The following is a 19662-nucleotide window of genomic DNA, read 5'->3' as shown; positions in this document are numbered from 1 at the left end:
GAGGTAATCAAGGGAAAATATTGGAGAAATTTTAAAAATGAATTGAGAGCAAAGGAAATACAGTGAGAGAATAACGTAACTAATTCTTATCAATAGTCTGCTTTAATATTTTTTGATAATGTCATATCTATTTATACATCATTCTCATGATGTGTTTTTCTGACCTGCAGCCAGAAATTTACAATCTGTAAACCTCCCTCGACTTGTGATCGACCTCAGGCTGTGTTTACTTAACGGCCTCAAACCACATAAGACGTGGCTCCACTTTAGCAGCAGAATAATACATCGACGTCCTTGGGATTGGGCAGGTTGCGCAACAGATGGACAATCTGCTGCCGCCCATTTGGCGGTGTACCGCTCTGTCGTCGTAAAAAAATCCCTACCGCGAGCAATGCCACGGGAGGTCTACGAGTATGCAAACCATGGATTGGGAATATGGCTCTCCATATGACGGTGAGTGACTCCAGCCTTATCGCACGCTCCACCCCCTCAGCACCAACCAATCACTGGGCCAGGACAGGTTCCAACTCGGCTGTGAAGCCCCTTGTAGTCAAACAGCCAACCAACCATTGACCACCTATGTTCGTACGTGTGAGGAATGGACATCAAGGCCTGCGAAACCATCCCTCAACATGAGCCAGCGCCTACAGGGCAGGAGAGAGTGGGGGGGAGAACGGGACCCACCTCAAAAATAAACAGTTCTGAGAAACATCACTGCCACTGGAGTGTACTTTGTCTCTTCAGTCAGCAGAAACGCCGACCTGATAGATTTGGAAGAAACGGATACAGAGTACGGCATGCAAAAATAATATTTATTCAAGTGAAAACCATCAAACAAACTGTAAACACCCAGAACTGTTTAGGCCAAATCAAGAACTCATAATCACGTAGAAAAACTGGGAGAATCGGGTATCTCGTAAAACCCCTCAGCGGCCATGGTCAAGAGGGGCAGAAGGGCCTCCAGTGATGAGGAGGTTGATGTTTTCCATTAAAGCAACACTAACTTCCTGGGTGAAAGTTCACTTTTCTCCCTCTAGCGATTGGTGTCTCATGATTGGTGACTCCAATTACTCAGCAAACACAAAGTCAGCAATCTTTTGGTTCCGTTTTGTTAAATGGACGACTCTGGTCCTTACAACCCCGCCATTTTTGCACGGCCATTTTGTAGCTGCCTCATGTTCCAGCCCAGGACCAGCCTGACCCCTGACCCTATTGTGGGACACCGACTCTCCCATCCATCCCCCTCCACTTGCCCTGCGCCCTCTCCGAGTGAACGCCATCAGCCCTGGCTCAGTGGGTCGCACCTCTGGCCTCTGACCCAGAAGGTCGTGGGTTCAAACCCTAACTCCAGAGCCCATAACCCTGGCCGGCACCCCCAGCGCCAGCACTGAGGGAGCGCTGCACTGTCTGGAGGTGCCGTTTAGCAATTGAGACATTAAACCGAGGCCCCGTCCGCCCTCTCAGGTGGGCGTGAAAGATTCCACGGCCGCTATTTCGAAGAAGTGCAGGGGGGAGTTCTACCCAGTATCCTGGGCCGAAGTTTATCCCTCAGACAAAACAGACGATCTCGTTTTGGGATCTTGCTGTGTGCAAATCGGCTGCCGCGTTTCCTACATTACAACAGAGACTGTAAAGAGCTTTGTGACGCTGTATAAATGCAAGCCAATTCTCACTTCTACATTCTGCCAGGCTAGAGCTTCTCCATTTCCCTGAACTGTGTCCACCACCAACCCATCAGGTCTACTCCACAACCTACCCACGGACACTTGGTATCAGGAGGAAAGCAGAGCCCGGGGGCGGGGAGTATTCGAAACTCTTAACCCATGGGCACAGTCCCCCGGTTAATAGATTTTGAAAAGAAATCCCCGTTTTACTCACATTGGCCATGACTTTGTTGACTAGAAATTGTTTACTGCAAACTCCCACTAAAATAACTCAAAAAATTTCTCTGACTCAAAAAAAACCCGACAGATTGTCGTTCCCCAAAGGCTTTGCGGTTAGGGGGACCGATAAAAACGGGGGTGCGGGGGAGAAAGAAACAGGGAGTCTCTCAGTCAAAAGATGAAATCACTGCACCCCCGTCCCCTCAGCGTCTCATGTTCAGCTGCTGAATGTGACGCGCGGTTTTTTTTTGGGGTCGATTTTCCGCGAGTTATATCAGTGCGGGTTGGAATTGCGTCAGTCAGTCTTAAAGTGATCTTTCTGTGGTTTTTGGTAGCAGTTCAAGAGAGGTTTTATCCCCAGTCTCTCTGTTTGTCTTACTGAGGGGCTGCGTGCTGCTCGCTGGGTGACGTGTCAGCTCCCCTCGGCTTGACAGCACGGCCGACAGTCGCCTCGCGGATGTTGTTCGCCGTACATTGCACGGTGCAGTATTCCGTCCCTTGCATCTCTCCGCCCCGCTCCCCGCCTCGCTCTCTGGGCGGGGGCATCATCTTCGACAGCCTCAGTGAGCTGTAAACGGACGCGATGGTGAACGGCTATGCCAAAGAAAAAGAGGAGAGAAACGGGCGTCAGGTTTGCGGCTGAGAGGCGGGGGGGGGGCCATGTTTTTTTAAATGGCGCCGTCTCTGGCGGTACCCGCCGACCACCCGTGGCATTGCTCGCGGTGAACAGAGGTCGGGAACACGGTTAAAATCTTTTCGATCGCAGCACAGAATGGCTTTTTCCCCATAGCTCTGCAAATTGTTTTTTTCCTTTTCAATATGTAATCAGTTCCCTTTTGAAAGTTACTATCTGCTTCCCTTTCGGGTTATTGCATTTATTTCAGGAATTCCTTGTTCCCTTCCACAGGGGTTAATAATTTTTTTCATTGCGAAGTGAAATTAATGCAATTTCATTTGGAGTGGGGAGACTCCCAGAGCAGCCCTTAAAACTCTTCAAACCCTTAAACTTACAGCATAAAACTACATTTAAAAAAAACTAAACTTAATTTGATAAATTAAATAAGGCCAGTACTTGGTTCAACCAAAAAATAATTTGATTGGCACTGTAGTAATCAATTAAATAAATAAAAGTTATGACAGGGCAGGAGATGTGTTGCAGCTGCAATATGTGGGAGCTACTGGACAGTTTTATCCAGGGCGACTACATCTGCGGTAAGTGTCTGCAGCTCGAGGAACTTCGGCTCCGAGTTGAGGGGCTGGAGTCCGAGCTGCAGATATTGCGAGGTATCGGGGAGGGAGAAAGTTACCTGGACACTTTGATCCAGGAGGCAGTCACGCCCCTTAGACTAAATACTGTCGAATTGGCATGTGGACAGGGACAGGAGGGTGTGACTGTGAGTGAGGCAGGTACGGGGATCCAGGAGGGAGCGTTGCAGGAGCCTCAGTCCCTGTGATTGTCCAATAGATACGAGGTCCTTGCAGCCCTTGTGGACGAGTGCAGGGACTGCTGGGAGGACGAGCAAACTGGCCACGGCACCGTGGTTCAGGGGGCCATTCAAGTGGGGGGAGTAAGAAGGAATGTGGTTGTAGTAGGCGACAGTATGGTCAGAGGGATAGACACTGTTCTCCGCAGCCAAGAGCGAGAGTCCTGAAGGCTGTGTTGCCTCCCCGGTGCCAGGGTTAAGGACATCTCCTCAGGGCTGGAGAGAAACTTGGAGTGGGAGGGGGAGGATCCAGTTGTCATGGTCCACGTAGGTACCAACAACATAGGTAGGACTAAGAAAGAGGTTCTGCTGAGGGGGTTTGAGCAGCTAGGGACTAAATTAAAAAGCAGCACCACAAAGGTGATAATCTCCGGATTATTACCTGAGCCACGAGCAAATTGGCACAGGGTAAATCAGATCAGAGAGATGAATGAGTGCCTCAAAGATTGGTGTGGGAGAAGTGGGTTTTGATTCATGGGGCACTGGCATCAGTACTGGGGAAAGAGGGAGCTGTTCCGTTGGGACGGGCTTCACCTGAACCATGCTGGGACCAGTGTTCTGGCAAACCGAATAACTAGGGCGGTAGAGAAGGCTTTAAACTAAATAGAGGCGGGGAGGGCTCAGGTGGGGCGAAGTTTAGATTGATAAAGAGAAAAGACAAGGAAGTAGTACAGGAAAGTGATTGGGTTAATGATAAACAGAGTGTGTCAGGAAGGGACAGAGCGTATAAACATAAGAGTGCACTAGCAAATGGGGCCGGGGTAGGAAAGAATGGTAAAAAGACAAAATGAAAGGTTCTTTATCTGAATGCGCGCAGCATTCGTAATAAGATAGATGAATTGACGGCACAAATAGAAACAAATGGGAATGATCTCGTGGCCATTACAGAGACATGGTTGCAAGGTGACAAAGGTTGGGAGCTAAATATTCAGGGTTATTTAACATTTCGGAAGGATAGGAGAAAAGGTAAAGGTGGTGGGGTAGCTCTGTTAATAAAGGATGAAATTGGTATAATAGTGAGAAATGATCTTGGCTCAGAAGATCAAGATGTCGAATCAATTTGGGTGGAGGTAAGAAATAGCAAGGGAAAGAAATCACTGGTGGGAGTAGTATATCGGCCCCCTAACAGTAGCTACACTGTAGGGCAAAATATTAATCAGGAAATAAGGGGGGCTTGTAAAAAAGGTAATGCAATAATCATGGGCGATTTTAACTTTCACATCGATTGGACAAATCAAATTGGCAAAAACAGCCCTGAGGAGGAGTTCATAGAGTGTATTAGGGACTGTTTCTTAGACCAATATGTCGGGGAACCAACCAGGGAACAGGCCATTTTGGATCTGGTAATGGGTAACGAGACAGGATTAATTAATGATCTCAAAGTAAAGGATCCCTTGGGAAGCAGTGATCATAACATGATAGAATTTCACATCCAGTTTGAGAGTGAGGATCTTGGGTCTGAAACTACTGTATTAAACTTAAATAAGGGCAATTATAAAGGAATGAGGGTGGAATTGGCTAAAGTGGACTGGGTAAACAGATTAGATGGTACGATGGTGGATAAGCAGTGGCAAACATTTAAAAAGATATTTTATGACTCGCAACAAAAATAGATCCCTGTGAGGAGGAAAGACTCCACAAAAAGGGTGAACCAACTAAGGAAGTCAAGGATGGTATCTGGTTAAAAGAAAAAGCATACAACATGGCAAAGATTACTGGTAAGCCCGAAGATCGGGAAAACTTTAAAAACCAGCAAAGGATGACTAAAAGAATAATAAAGAGGGAGAAAATAAATTATGAGAGTAAACTAGCAAGAAATATAAAAACTGACAGTAAAAGCTTCTACAAGTATATAAAAAGGAAGAGGGTAGCTAAAGTAAACATTGGTCCTTTAGAGGATGAGACTGGGGAAATAATAATGGAAAACAAGGAAATGATAGAGGAAGTGAACAGATATTTTGTGTCTGTCTTCACAGTAGAAGACACTAATAATATACCAATAATAGTCGAAAATCAAAGGGGCAAAAGGGGAGGGAGGAACTAAAAACAATCACTATCACTAGAGAAAAAGTACTAGGTAAACTAATGGGTCCAAAAGCTGACAAGTCCCCTGGACCTGATGGCTTGCATCCGAGGGTCTTAAAGGAAGTGGCTACAGAGATAGTGGATGCATTGGTTGTAATCTTCCAGAATTCACTAGATTCTGGAAAAGTCCCAGCGGATTGGAAAACTGCAAACGTAACACCCCTATTCAAGAAGGGAGTGAGACAGAAAGCAGGTAACTATAGACCAGTTAGCCTCACATCTGTCATTGGGAAAATGCCAGAATCCATTGTTAAGGAATTAGTAGCAGGACATTTGGAGACTCATAATACAATCAAGGAGAGTTAACATGCTTTTATGAAGGGGAAATCGTGTCTGACAAATTTATTAGAGTTCTTTGAGGAAGTAACGGGCAGGGTGGATAAAGGGGAACCAATGGATGCAGTATATTTGGATTTCCAAAAGGCATTCGATAAGGTGCCACATAAAAGATTACTGCACAAGATAAGAGCTCATGGTGTTGGGGGTAATATACTGGCACGGATAGAGAATTGGCTAACTAACAGAAAACAAAGAGTCGGGATAAAAGGGTCATTTTCAAAATGGCAATCTGTAACTAGTGGGGTGCCGCAGGCATCAGTGCTGGAGCCTCAACTATTTACAATATATATCAATGACTTGGATGAAGGAACAGAGTGTCTTGTGGCCAAATTTGCTGATGATACAAAGATAGGTGGAAAAGCAAGTTGCGATGAGGACAAAAAGTGTCTGTAAAGGGATATTGACAGGTTAAGCGAATGGGCAAAAATTTGGCAGATGGAATATAATGTGGGAAAATGTGAAGTCATCCACTTTGGGAGGAAAAATAAAAAAGCAAAATATTATTTGAATGGAGAAATACTACAAAATGCTGTGGTACAGAGGGATCTGGATGTCCTCGTACATGAAACACAGAAAGTCAACATACAGGTGCAGCAGGTAATCCGGAAGGCAAACGGAATATTGGCCTTTATTTCTAGGGGGATGGAGTATAAAAGCAGGGAAGTCATGCTACAACTGCACAGGGTGCTGGTGAGACCACACCTGGAGTACTGCGTACAGTTGTGGTGCCCTTATTTAAGGAAGAACATACTTGCATTGGAGGCAGTTCAGAGAAGCTTCACTAGGTTGATTCCGGGTATGGAAGGGTTGTCTTATGAGGAAAGATTAAACAGGTTGGGTCTATACTCACTGGAGTTTAGAAGAATGAGAGGCGATCTTATTGAAACATACAAGATTCTGAGGGGACTTGATAGGGTAGATGCTGAGAGGATGTTACCCCTCATGGGGGAATCTAAAACTAGGGGGCATAGTCTCAGAATGAGGGGTCGCATGTTTAAAACGGAAATGAGGAGGAATTTCTTCTCCCAGAGGGTCGTGAATCTTTGGAATTCTTTACCCCAAAAAGCTGTGGAGGCTGAGTCATTGAATACATTCAAGGCTGAGTTAGACACATTTTTGATCAGCGAGGGGGTCAAAGGATATGGGGAAAGGGCGGGAAAGTGGAGTTGAGGTAAAAATCAGCCATGATCTCATTGAATGGCGGAGCAGGCTCGAGGGGCCGGATGGCCAACTCCTGCTCCTATCTCTTATGGCTCGGGACATCAGGGATGTGTTGGTGCTTTTGAACTGCGCTGTATGCTTCAGGGCAGCTCCATTACAGCAATCAAGTAACAAAATGCTGGCAGCAGCATTTAGCACTTAAAATTTTTTTTTGTTCTGATCCCTGCTTAGTTACGCCCTGTGGGGAAAATGCTCTAAATAGGTATTGAGGTGAACGGGAGGCTAATTATTCTGGGTTTTCTGCAGGGAAACTCTCCTTTTATCTCCACTAATGTCGCCAGGTCACGCCAAGAACAAAAACCAGCAGGAAATGATGGGCTTCCTCTCCTTTTCTGTACATTGTTTTAAATTTAATCACAGAAAGGTTACAGCACCGAAGGAGGCCATTCGGCCCATCGAGTCTGTGCCGGCTCTACACATGAGCAATCCAGCTAGTTCCACTCCCTCGCAATTTTTTTCCTTTCAAGTACTTATCCAGTTCCCTTTTGAAGGCCATGATTGAATCTGCCTCCACCACCCCCTCGGGCAGTGCATTCCAGATCATAACCACTCGCTGTGTAAAAAAGTTTTTCCTCATGTCGCCTTTGGTTCTTTTGCCAATCACCTTAAATCTATGTCCTCTGGTCCTTGACCCTTCCGCCAATGGGAACAGTTTCTCTCTATCTGCTCTGTCTGGACCCTTCATGATTTTGAATACCTCGATCAAATCTCCTCACAACCGTCTCTGTTCCAAGGAGAACAACCCCAGTTTCTCCAGTCTATCCACGTAACTGAAGCCCCTCATCTCTGGAGTCATTCTAGTAAATCTCTTTTGCACCCTCTCTAAGGCCTTCATATCTTTCCTGAAGTGCGGTGCCCAGAACTGGACACAATGGGCTCGATTTTCGGACGTCCGAGTCGGCGGGTTCGTGGGTGAGGCTGACCATGAAAGAGGTGCATGAGAGGATGAGTATGAGACGGAGCCACGAGATTGTATGAGGATTGGGTTGAGTGGTAGTGGTGGGATGAGTACTGGCGAGGTGAGTAAGTGCAGATAAGATGAGGATGAGCTTTGAGTGGGTGTGAGGAGTGACGTGATAGAGTAGTGTTGGCAGTGCAGAAGGAGTTGTGGGGTGGGGGCGGTGATGTGGCAGACGGAGTGTAGGGGAATGAGTAAGTGTACTCATTTCGGCTGACCTACTTAGGTCATTGCAGCGCCTCCTGCACTGCATGCAGGTGCGTGATATGTGGGTGGTGCTGGTGACCCCCTCTGCCACCTCAAGCCGCGCCTTCATGGTGGCAGAGGCAGGCCACTTCCTCCCGCCCGCCGGGGAGAAGATCTCTGTCCTCCCCCCTCCTCATCCCATCCAGTAGGACCTGGAGTGAGGCATCATTAAACCTGGGAGCAGCCTTCCCCCTGGGCTGCTCCATGCTGTAATTGTGGCTCCTTTCTGCAGCATCAGTCAGTGGAGGACTGCCCCTTTAAATAGGGCTCCTCCAGCTGACGGCCTATGATGCGCGTGTGCAGTCCGCCCGCTGCGCAGCTTTCCAGCGCGAAGCCAAGGTAAGTGGCTTCAATTAGGCTGCGATCGCGTGCAGGGCTCCGCGAATTCACTGGGCGCGTTACCCACGTGCCCAGTCGACCCCCCGCTGCCAACCCGCCTCCGTCCTAAAATCGAGCCCAATACTCCAGTTGTGGTCAAACCAGTGTTTTATAAAAGGTTCACAATGACTTCCATACTGTTGTACTCTGTGCCTCTATTTATAAAGCCCAAGATCCCATATGCTTTTTTAACCGCTTTCTCAACCTGCCCTGCCACCTTCAATGATTTGTGCACATAAATCCCCAGATCTCTCTGTTCCTCTACCCCTTTTAGAGTTGTGCCCTTTAGTTTATATTGCCTCTCCTCGTTCTTCCTACCGAAATGTATCATTTTGCATTTCTCTGAGTTAAATTTCATCTGCCACGTGTCCGCCCATGCCACCAACCTGTCTATATCTTCTTGAAGTCTATCACTATCCTCCTCACTGCTACTGTTTTGTGTCATCTGCAAATTTTGCAATTGTGCCCTGTACACCCAAGTCCAAGTCATTAATATATATCAAGAAAAGCAGTGGTCCTAGTACCGACCCCTGGGGAACACCACTGTACACCTCCCTCCAGTCCGAAAAACAACCGTTCACCACTACTCTCTATTTCCTGTCACTTAGCCAATTCTGTATCTATGTTGCTACAGCCCCCTTTATTCCATGGGCCGCAATCTTGATGATAAGCCTACTGTGCGACACTTTAGCAAACCACATCACCTGCATTGCCCTCATCTCCCCTCTCTGTTACCTCATCAAAAAACTCTATCAGGTTAGTTAAACATGATTTGCCTTTAACAAATCCGTGCTGGCTTTCCCTAATCAATCCACACTCATCCAAGTGACTGTTAATTCTGTCCCAGATTATTGTTTCTAAAAGTTTCCCCACCACTGAGGTTAAACTGACTGGCCTGTAGTTGCTGGGTTTATCCTTACACCCTTTTTTGAACAAGGGTGTAACATTTGCAATTCTCCAGTCCTCTGGCACCCTCCCGTATCTACGGATGTTTGGAAGATTATGGCCAGTACCTCCGCAATTTCCACCCTTACTTCCCTCAGCAACCTAGGATGCATCCCATCCGGACCGGGTGACTTATCTATTTTAAGTACAGCCAGCCTTTCTAGTACCTCTTCTTTATCAATTTTTAGCCCATCCAGTATCTCAACTATATCTTCCTTTTACTGAGACTCTGGCAGCATCTTCTTCCTTGTCAAAGACAGATACAAAGTACTCATTTAGTACCTCGGCCATCCCCTCTGCCTCCATGAGTAGATCTCCTTTATGGCCCCTAATCGGCCCCACCCCTCCTCTTACTACCCGTTTACTGTTTACATGCCTGTAGAAGACTTTTGGATTCCCTTTTATGTTGGCCGCCAGTCTATTCTCATACTCTCTCTTTGCCCCTCTTATTTCCTTTTTCACTTCCCCTCTGAACTTTCTATATTCTGCCTGGTTCTCACTTGTGATATCAACCTGACATCTGTCATACGCCCATTTTTTCTGTTTCATCTTACTCTCTATCTCTTTCGTCATCCAGGGAGCTCTGGCTTTAGCTGCCCCCTCCCTTTCCCCCTTGTGGGAATGTACCTAGACTGTACCCAAACCATCTCCTCCTTAAAGGCCGCCCACTGTTCAATTACAGTTTTGCCTGTCAATCTTTGATTCCAATTTACCCGGGCCAGATCTGTTCTCATCCCACTGAAATGTTGTCCAGTTGTAATTTGTTGACATGTTATACAAAATGCAGGACTTGGATTGTGATGAACACATTATATAAATCATTATATAAATAAATATGGGTTCAGAGGGTAAAATTTCAAAGTTTGCAGATGACACGAAACTCGGAAATGTAGTAAACAATTTGGAGGATGGTAACAGACTTCAGGAGGATATAGACAGACTGGTGAAATGGGTGGACACGTGGCAGATGAAATTTAATGCAGAGAAGTGTGAAGTGATTCGTTTTGGTAGGAAGAATGAGGAGAGGCAAAATAAACTAAATGGTGCAATTTTAAAGGGGGTGCAGGAACAGAGAGACCTGGGGGTGTATGTGCACAAATCATTGGAGGTGGCAGGACAAGTTGAGAAGGCTGTTAAAAAAGCATATGGGATCCTGGGCTTTATTAATAGAGGCACAGAGTACAAAATCAAGGATGTTATGCTAAACCTTTATAAAACACTGGTTAGGCCTCAGCTGGAGTATTGTGTTCAATTCTGGGCACCACACTTTAGGAAGGATGTTGAGGCCTTGGAGAGGGTGCAGAGGAGATTTACTAGAATGGTTCCAGGGATGAGGGACTTCAGTTATGTGGAGAGACTGGAGAAGCTGGGATTGTTCTCCTTAGAACAGAGAACGTTAAGGGGAGATTTAATAGAGGTGTTCAAAATCATGAAGGGGTTTTGATAGAGTAAATAAGGAGAAACTGTTTCCAGTGGCAGGAGGGTCGGTAACCAGAGGACACAGATTTAAGATAATTGGCAAAAGAGCCAGAGGCGACATGAGGAAACATTTTTTTACACAGCGAGTTGTGATGATCTGGAACGCGCTGCCTGAAAGGGCGGTGGAAGCAGATTCAATAGTAACTTTCAAAAGGGAATTGGATAAATACTTGAAGGGAAAAAATTTACAGGGCTGTGTGGAAAGAGCAGGGGAGTGGAACTAATTGGATAGCTCTTTGAAAGAGCCGGCACAGGCACGATGGGCCGAATGGCCTCCTCCTGTGCTGTACCTACTATGATACTACAATGTGGCACAGAGAAAATGAGTTTTGCCCACAACACAGAATTAATTTGCACAAAATCTCACTTAAAGGTCACAAGTGGGCGAGGGTCAGAAATGGAAAAATGTCACACTTGTGCAGTTGGGGATGTTCTCTCATGTTGGGACTGAGCTACGTTGATGGGACAGTGTAGAGTGAGCTTTACTCTGTATCTAACCCATGCTGTACCTGCTCTGGGAGTGTTTGATGGGACAGTGTAGAGGGAGCTTTACTCTGTATCTAACCCATGCTGTACCTGCTCTGGGAGTGTTTGATGGGACAGTGTAGAGGGAGCTTTACTCTGTATCTAACCCGTGCTGTACCTGCCCTGGGAGTGTTTGATGGGGCAGTGTAGAGGGAGCTTTACTCTGTATCTAACCCATGCTGTACCTGCCCTGGGAGTGTTTGATGGGACAGTGTAGAGGGAGCTTTACTCTGTATCTAACCCATGCTGTACCTGCCCTGGGAGTGTTTGATGGGACAGTGTAGAGGGAGCTTTACTCTGTATCTAACCCGTGCTGTACCTGCCCTGGGAGTGTTTGATGGGACAGTGTAGAGGGAGCTTTACTCTGTATCTAACCCATGCTGTACCTGCCCTGGGAGTGTTTGATGGGACAGTGTAGAGGGAGCTTTACTCTGTATCTAACCCGTGCTGTACCTGCCCTGGGAGTGTTTGATGGGACAGTGTAGAGGGAGCTTTACTCTGTATCTAACCCATGCTGTACCTGCTCTGGGAGTGTTTGATGGGACAGTGTAGAGGGAGCTTTACTCTGTATCTAACCCGTGCTGTACCTGCCCTAGGAGTGTTTGATGGGACAGTGTAGAGGAAGCTTTACTCTGTATCTAACTCATGCCGTACCTGCTCTGGGAGTGTTTGATGGGACAGTGTAGAGGGAGCTTTACTCTGTATCTAACCCATGCTGTACCTGCTCTGGGAGTGTTTGATGGGACAGTGTAGAGGGAGCTTTACTCTGTATCTAACCCGTGCTGTACCTGCCCTGGGAGTGTTTGATGGGACAGTGTAGAGGGAGCTTTACTCTGTATCTAACCCATGCTGTACCTGCCCTGGGAGTGTTTGATGGAATAGTGTAGAGGGAGCTTTACTCTGTATCAAACCCGTGCTGTACCTGCCCTGGGAGTATTTGATGGGATAGTGTAGAGGGAGCTTTACTCTGTATCAAACCCGTGCTGTACCTGCCCTGGGAGTGTTTGACGGGACAGTGTAGAGGGAGCTTTACTCTGTCTCTGAGCTGTTCCAAGTTCCTATTTCCATTTTTAAAAGTTGTTATTGTGTGCAGTTTGGAGATGACTGATGAAAACAGGAGAGCTTTTCAACTTCTGTCAATGTGAAACTGTTTCGAGGAGATTACTCACACTCTGTCACGTTGAACCACAGACCCAGGAAATACAGGAGGCCTTCAGCCCAGGAGGCTGGGTTCAGCTCAAGTCCCTGAGTTCAAAGGTCAGTGTTTAACCCGCTGCTCACCCACCTCTTTACAATTTTTTTAACTTTACTTTCGAGACATCTGGAATATATATATTTTTTTTAAGTTTTACATCTGTGTACACGTCCTATCTTGGAAAGCTGCATCCTATTGTCACATTTTTGCGTTGACTTTCGCCATTATAAATTCCCCATGCCCCTGTTTACAATGGAAATAACCTACGTAAACGTGTCACGCTGTGAATACACCCTCCCACCACTGGCGGCGCTGTAGCCCCTCAGTTTCACGTCTCCCAGCCCCATAGCCTGCACTCCAGAGAAACTCTTGTGCTCCAATGAACTCTACTTCTTGGCCCCCCCCAAATTGCCCTCAGCTTCCTATTTAGATGTAAATAATAATATCAAATCAAAGTATTAACTACAATTAACGATGGAAGGTATAGCTTTAAAACGGGGACTGAATGCTGTCTGCGAACCCTGGTTCCATTATCCCCCACTTCACCTGATGGTTACACTTGATCTGAACTCCCTATGCGGAATGCCATGGGTGATTGACCACACTCTCTAAGTGCACAGATCCTGACTCACCTGTGGGTCATTATTATACTGACTGCTGCAGGGCTCTTGTCCACTTGTGGGGGAGGCCTGCGCTGTTTTGTCAACATTTCCTAGATCAAGTACAGAAATAGAAAATCTTATGATCAGTTCGTTAAGCAGCTGGTCAAGCCCTGCAATAATGCCGCCCTGAGGCAACACTCCTCGGGTTACAAACGCCACCAAAAGACAGATTAATCGGCCGTTCATCTCATTGTTGTTTGATGGGACAGCGGAGAGGGAGCTTTACTCTGAATCTAACCTATGCTGTACCCGCCCTGGGAGTGTTTGATGGGACAGCGTAGAGGGAGCTTTACTCTGAATCTAACCTATGCTGTACCTGCCCTGGGAGTGTTTGATGGGACAGCGTAGAGGGAGCTTTACTCTGTATCTAACCCGTGCTGTACCTGCCCTGGGAGTGTTTGATGGGACAGCGTAGAGGGAGCTTTACTCTGTATCTAACCCGTGCTGTACCTGCCCTGGGAGTGTTTGATGGGACAGTGTAGAGGGAGCTTTACTCTGTATCTAACCCGTGCTGTACCTGCCCTGGGAGTGTTTGATGGGACAGTGTAGAGGGAGCTTTACTCTGAATCTAACCTATGCTGTACCCGCCCTGGGAGTGTTTGATGGGACAGTGTAGAGGGAGCTTTACTCTGTATCTAACCCGTGCTGTACCTGCCCTGGGAGTGTTTGATGGGACAGCGTAGAGGGAGCTTTACTCTGTATCTAACCCGTGCTGTACCTGCCCTGGGAGTGTTTGATGGGACAGTGTAGAGGGAGCTTTACTCTGTATCTAACCCGTGCTGTACCTGCCCTGGGAATGTTTAATGGGACGGTGTAGAGGGAGCTTTACTCTGTATCTAACCCGTGCTGTACCTGCCCTGGGAGTGTTTGATGGGACAGTGTAGAGGGAGCTTTACTCTGTATCTTACCCTTGCTGTACCTGCCCTGGGAGTGTTTGATGGAATCGTACAGACTGTACATGTGAGACACAAAATGGGCTCATTAAAGAAATTAATTTTGTGCTTTGATCCCCGTTTTAAATGTCAGTTGATGTGTCACCTTTATTGTGTTTCATAATTTGAGACAGACACTAAACACCACTCAGAACTAAACCATAGAAACTCAGGGGCCTCAGCCCACAGGCTACTAGATGAAAGGCAGGGTCGTTTTTTAAAAATTCATTCTCGGGATGTGGGTGTCGCTGGCGAGGCCGGCATTTATTGCTCATCCTGAGATGCCCTTTGAGAAGGTGGTGGTGAGCCGCCCTCTTGAACCGCTGCAGTCCGTGTGGTGACGGTTCTCCCACAGTGCTGTTAGGAAGGGAGTTCCAGGATTTTGACCCAGCGACGATGAAGGAACGGCCGATATATTTCCAAGTCGGGATGGTGTGTGACTTGGAGGGGAACGTGCAGGTGGTGTTGTTCCCATGTGCCCGCTGCCCTTGTCCTTCTAGGTGGTAGAGGCCGCGGGTTTGGGAGGTGCTGTCGGAGAAGCCTTGGCGAGTTGCTGCGGTGCAAATCCTCCAAATCCCACCACTTGGAGCCCCATCACCACAGGGGCCGCAGCGGTTCAAGCAGAAGGCCCACCGCCACCTTCTGAGGGTAACCAGCGGCGGAGGACCAATGCAGCCTTGCCGAACGGCGCCCTGCTCCCGAGAACGAATGACTGCGCCCCCACCCCCCTCCCAGCCCCCGCAGTGTGAGTTGACAGGGGGGAAGAAAGTGGAAGAGAGAGACGGAAAGCATCTTACCTCGGCAGGCTGTCCTCGTTAACAGGCAAACGGTGAGCAAGAGGCCCAGGGCCAGTCCGCTCATGGTCACGTAGAAAATGGGCGAGGAGGCCGCTTTCGCATCTAAAACACGAGAGGAAACAATTTGCCAGCGTCGCTAAGTCATGTTTTTAGCTCCCCTCGCCACTCAGGGTGGAAATCACAACCTCGCGAAGACTCCTTTACCACGCTGGCCACCTCTGTGCTGTTTTAACGCTAACCCCTGCTCGAAAGTGTGGGGACATGTGGTGACCACAGGATCGGGCTCACTTGCGATGCCACCCACAGTCAAATAGCAAGCTGACTCTCACTATCCGGGTCTGTCCACGAAGAATGAGCACTTTGGAGAGGTCGCAGAGGGCAGTGAAATAAGCAAAGGGCAAAGAATAATAGCGCCAAATAAACTGCCAAGAGGTAGGTAAAGGGGTAGAGGGAATGGAGTTTTTTTTACAGTGTGTTTAGGACTCCCTTCTCACCCAGTATGTTAAAAGCCCAACAAGAGAGGAAGCACTGCTGGATCTGGTAATGGGAAATGAACCCGAGCAGATAAGGGAAGTAATGGTAGGCGAACATCTAGGCAATAGCGATCACATCATAATAAGCTTTAAGATAAAGATTGAGAAGGACGTAAGCAAGACAAAGACCAAAGTAATAAATTGGAAGGAAGCTGATTTTCAGAGGATGAGATTGGAACGAGGGAAAATATGCTGGAAAAATTAACTGATAAGATCTATGATTCTATGATAAACAAAGAAATAGAACAGAAGTGGGAAACATTTAAAATGGTGACCAATAGAGTCCAGGAGATATATACCCCACCACAAAGCAAGAACAAACTAGTCAGTAATAATACACCATGGCTGAATAAAGAGGTCAGGGCAAAATTGAAACTGAAGAAAAAGGCAGACACTAATTACATAGACAATAAAGGAGAGGATGACACAAGGGAACATGAAAAGGTTAGAAAAGAAGTTTAAAAAAACAATTAGGGTGCAAAGAGAAACTACAAAATTAAATTATCGAGGAATATAAAAAGAAATAGTAAAGTGTTTTACAGACACATAAATAACAAAAGAAAAATCAGGATAGGGATCGGGCCACTAAGATATACACACAATAAACTCACAGGTAGTATCGCCAAAATGGCAGAAATATTAAATAATTACTTTGCCTCAGTATTTACCAGGGAGACTAACAGGGAGAGTCAGTGCCCATGGAACAATAGCCAGTACCCCAGTGAGAGTCAGTGTCTGTGGAACTGTACCCCAGTGAGAGTCAGTGTCTGTGGAACCCGTACCCTGGTGAGAGTCAGTGTCTGTGGAACTGTACCCCAGTGAGAGTCAGTGACTGTGGAACCCGTACCCCAGTGAGAGTCAGTGACTGTGGAACTGTACCCCAGTGAGAGTCAGTGACTGTGGAACCCGTACCCCAGTGAGAGTCAGTGCCCATGGAACAATAGCCAGTACCCCAGTGAGAGTCAGTGTCTGTGGAACTGTACCCCAGTGAGAGTCAGTGACTGTGGAACCCGTACCCCAGTGAGAGTCAGTGTCTGTGGAACTGTACCCCGGTGAGAGTCAGTGCCCGTGGAACTGTACCCCAGTGAGAGTCAGTGTCTGTGGAACTGTACCCCAGTGAGAGTCAGTGTCTGTGGAACTGTACCCCGGTGAGAGTCAGTGACTGTGGAACCCGTACCCCAGTGAGAGTCAGTGTCTGTGGAACTGTCCCCCAGTGAGAGTCAGTGCCCGTGGAACTGTACCCCAGTGAGAGTCAGTGTCTGTGGAACCCGTACCCCAGTGAGAGTCAGTGCCTGTGGAACTGTACCCCGGTGAGAGTCAGTGCCCGTGGAACCCGTACCCCGGTGAGAGTCGGTGCCCGTGAAACACTAACCCTTCTTCTGTCTCCCTCCTAACATTGTCCCTAACGATCGCTGTTTTTAAAGTGCCTGGCGTCCAATTACACCTCTTGAGTTGGCCCGTAGTATCGTACACGAGACGACGCGTCTATACCGGGGTACGCGTGTTCAAAAATGAGATTGTTAACACCGCCATCTCCACCGCCCTCCCCTCGCCAACCCACCACCACCGCCCAGTGAGGAAAGAGAGTTTACCCAGTACCGTGACCACAGTCCCATTGCTGTGAAGGTCCCGTTGATTTAAGAGCGGTTTGATTATCGACACATGACACACGTAGACTCCGCCGTCGTTTCTAGTCGCACGGTCCACGATCAGGGTCGTGAATTTACGTTCTAAATCCCCCTCGATCCGCAGTCCTAACGTCACCTGTTCCGAATCGTTCCAGTAGGTCTTGTTTGAAGCCGTCTTTACTAATTGGTGAGTGACATTATTCACAAACCATTTGAAGACGACAGTCTCGAGCTCCCTTCGGCCGCTGTAATTAAAACTGCAACTGATGCGGATGGGTTCACCCTCTCGCACGGAGAGATAAGGTGGATTCTGACAGACCGAGTACCTCCCCATTGCAGCTGTGTGGGGGGGGTAAGAGAAAAAGCGAGAGTGTTGTTCTCCTTAAAGCAGAGAAGGTTAAGGTGAGATTTAATCTCAATGCAAGGCTTTTACACGGTGCTAGGCACGAAGACAGGGACGATAAGCAGGACCACCGCTCCACCTGAAGTACAGCCAGTGACTGTTACGTCACCATATTGCGCACAGCAAGATCCCACTCGCAGCAAAACCGAGAAGGGTTTCGATGGAGTAAATAAGGAGCGACGACTTCCACTGGCAGGAGGGTCGGTAATCAGAGGACGCAGATTTAAGGTAATCGGTAAAAGAACTAGAGGGGAGACGAGGAGACTTTTTTTTTTAACGCAGCGAGTTGTGATGATCTGGAATTCACTGCCTGAAAGGGCGGTGGAAGCAGATTCAATCGTAACTTTTAAAAGTCGGTGGGGGGGGGGGAATTACTTATATATATATATATATAAACACTTGAAAAGGAAAAAGTTGCAGGGCTATGGGGAAAGGGAAGTGGGATTAATTGGATGGCTCTTTCAAAGAGCTGGCACAGGCACGATGGGCTGAACGGCCTCCTGCTGTGCCGTACGATTCTTTGAAGAAGCCTCATTTGAAAACCGGCAAAACAAAAAGGGAGAGAGAGCGCGGAAAAACAGGAGAGGAGCGGTAGGAATGGCCGGATTACCTGGAATGGGGAGCGAGACGAGGCTTATCCATAGCGCTGAGCTCAGGACGGTGAAAGGAGCGGCCATCGTCGACGCAGCGAGTTCTGGGGTGCGAGTACTTGTCTCCCCGAGAATCGGAAGGCGGTGAGTCTCGCCCGTACCTTTTACACTTCACCTCAACGCTGTCATCATTTCTGAAGGTCTAAGTGCTTCTGTGTTGTAATATTGACTGTTTCCGTTCAGGAAGTTCCTTTTGGTTGGCTGCTACATGAATCGTTCCAAAACCCAATGAAATCAAATTTTATCTCAATCTGAATCAGCTGCAAACGAGCCAGCATTTCGTAGAATTATAGAACGATACAGCGCAGAATGGAGGTCGTTCGGCCCTATCGTGCCTGTGCTGGCTCTTTGAAAGAGCTATCCAATTCGTCCCCACTCCTTCCCCACAGCCCTGCAAATTTTTCCCCTTCAAGTATTTATCCAATTCCCTTTTGAAAGTCATTATTGAATCTGCTTCCACCGCCCTTGTCACAACTCGCTGTGTAAAACAATGTTCTCCTCATATCCCCCCCTCTGATTCTTTTGCCTTCAATCTGCGTCCTCTGGGTTACCGACCCTCCTGCCAGTGGAAACAGTTTCTCCTTAATTACTCTATCGAAACCCTTCATGATTTTGAACACCTCGATTTAATCTCCCCTTAACCTTTTCTGCTCTAAGGAGAACAATCCCAGCTTCTCCAGTCTCTCCACATAATTGAAGTCCCCCATCCCTGGTACCATTCCAGCAGAAGGAATTTAACCAGTAAAAAAAATGCTGCCCCCACCCCCCCTCTTTCCCCTCTCCCCCAGCAAAGAATGGTGGGCTTCCTACTGCCTGTCCAACGAGTTAGTTAGTTAGTTAGTTAGTTAGCGTCTCCTGTGCCGAGGGGTACAACGAGACAACTCATTTCTTCCATTGCTGCCTGCCCAGAGTAAGACATTTGATTCCAATCTACCATAAGCCAGCGGAGCAGCTCTCCACAGCGTACGCCTACATTTGCCTGTCCGTAACAGACTCGTCTTGACTCTGGGTTGTTTCCGTAACGAGAGGCACTGTTTCCACGGGCAGGTCACGGCCTGACTCACAGCCCTCGACGGGAAAGGCAGTGCACTAAAAAAAAAACAGTTTCGTTTATATAGCGCCTTTCACAACCTCAGGACGTCCCAAAGCGCTTTACAGTCAATGAAGTGCAGTCACTGTTGTCATATAGGGACATGCGGCAGCTAAATTGTGCACAGCAAGATCCCACAAGCAGCAATGTGATAATGACTGGATAATCTGTTTTAGTGATGTTGCTGGAGGGATAAACATTGGCCCAGGATTCCAATAAATGTGTTTCT

The 19662-nt window shown here is 47.5% G+C and overlaps 1 protein-coding gene across 2 annotated transcripts; it reads right to left on the bottom strand.

Moving 5' to 3' along the window:
* Positions 1–794: 794 nt before the first annotated feature.
* Positions 795–18555, bottom strand: LOC137312030 (uncharacterized). 2 transcript variants are annotated; one of them, XM_067978820.1, is made up of 5 exons: positions 18304–18555; positions 17255–17671; positions 15130–15231; positions 13371–13450; positions 795–2477 (listed from the first exon to the last, which is right to left on the bottom strand). In XM_067978820.1, exons 1-5 carry the CDS (start codon positions 18368–18370, stop codon positions 2259–2261), a joined length of 885 nt encoding a protein of 294 aa, XP_067834921.1. In that variant the 5' UTR covers positions 18371–18555; the 3' UTR covers positions 795–2258. The 2 variants fall into 2 exon arrangements, with proteins under 2 accessions (XP_067834921.1, XP_067834922.1); XM_067978821.1 differs by having other exon boundaries at positions 17255–17629.
* Between the last annotated feature and the right edge of the window lie 1107 nt (positions 18556–19662).

The sequence above is a fragment of the Heptranchias perlo genome, unplaced genomic scaffold (assembly GCF_035084215.1).
Source record: "Heptranchias perlo isolate sHepPer1 unplaced genomic scaffold, sHepPer1.hap1 HAP1_SCAFFOLD_392, whole genome shotgun sequence".
Classification (NCBI taxonomy): Eukaryota; Metazoa; Chordata; class Chondrichthyes; order Hexanchiformes; family Hexanchidae; genus Heptranchias; species Heptranchias perlo.
This window is presented reverse-complemented; position numbering and strand designations above follow the sequence as displayed.

What these genes read in the sequence shown, in the direction of transcription:
- LOC137312030 (XM_067978820.1), bottom strand. Translation starts at nt 18,370, where the DNA reads ATGGCCGCTCCTTTCACCGTCCTGAGCTCAGCGCTATGGATAAGCCTC. An exon ending in AACGAGGACAGCCTGCCGAG is followed by an intron (nt 13,451 to 15,129) that starts GTAAGATGCTTT and finishes TACTTGATCTAG; the next exon opens with GAAATGTTGACAAAACAGCG. An exon ending in AGTATAATAATGACCCACAG is followed by an intron (nt 2,478 to 13,370) that starts GTGAGTCAGGAT and finishes TCTTTGGCATAG; the next exon opens with CCGTTCACCATCGCGTCCGT.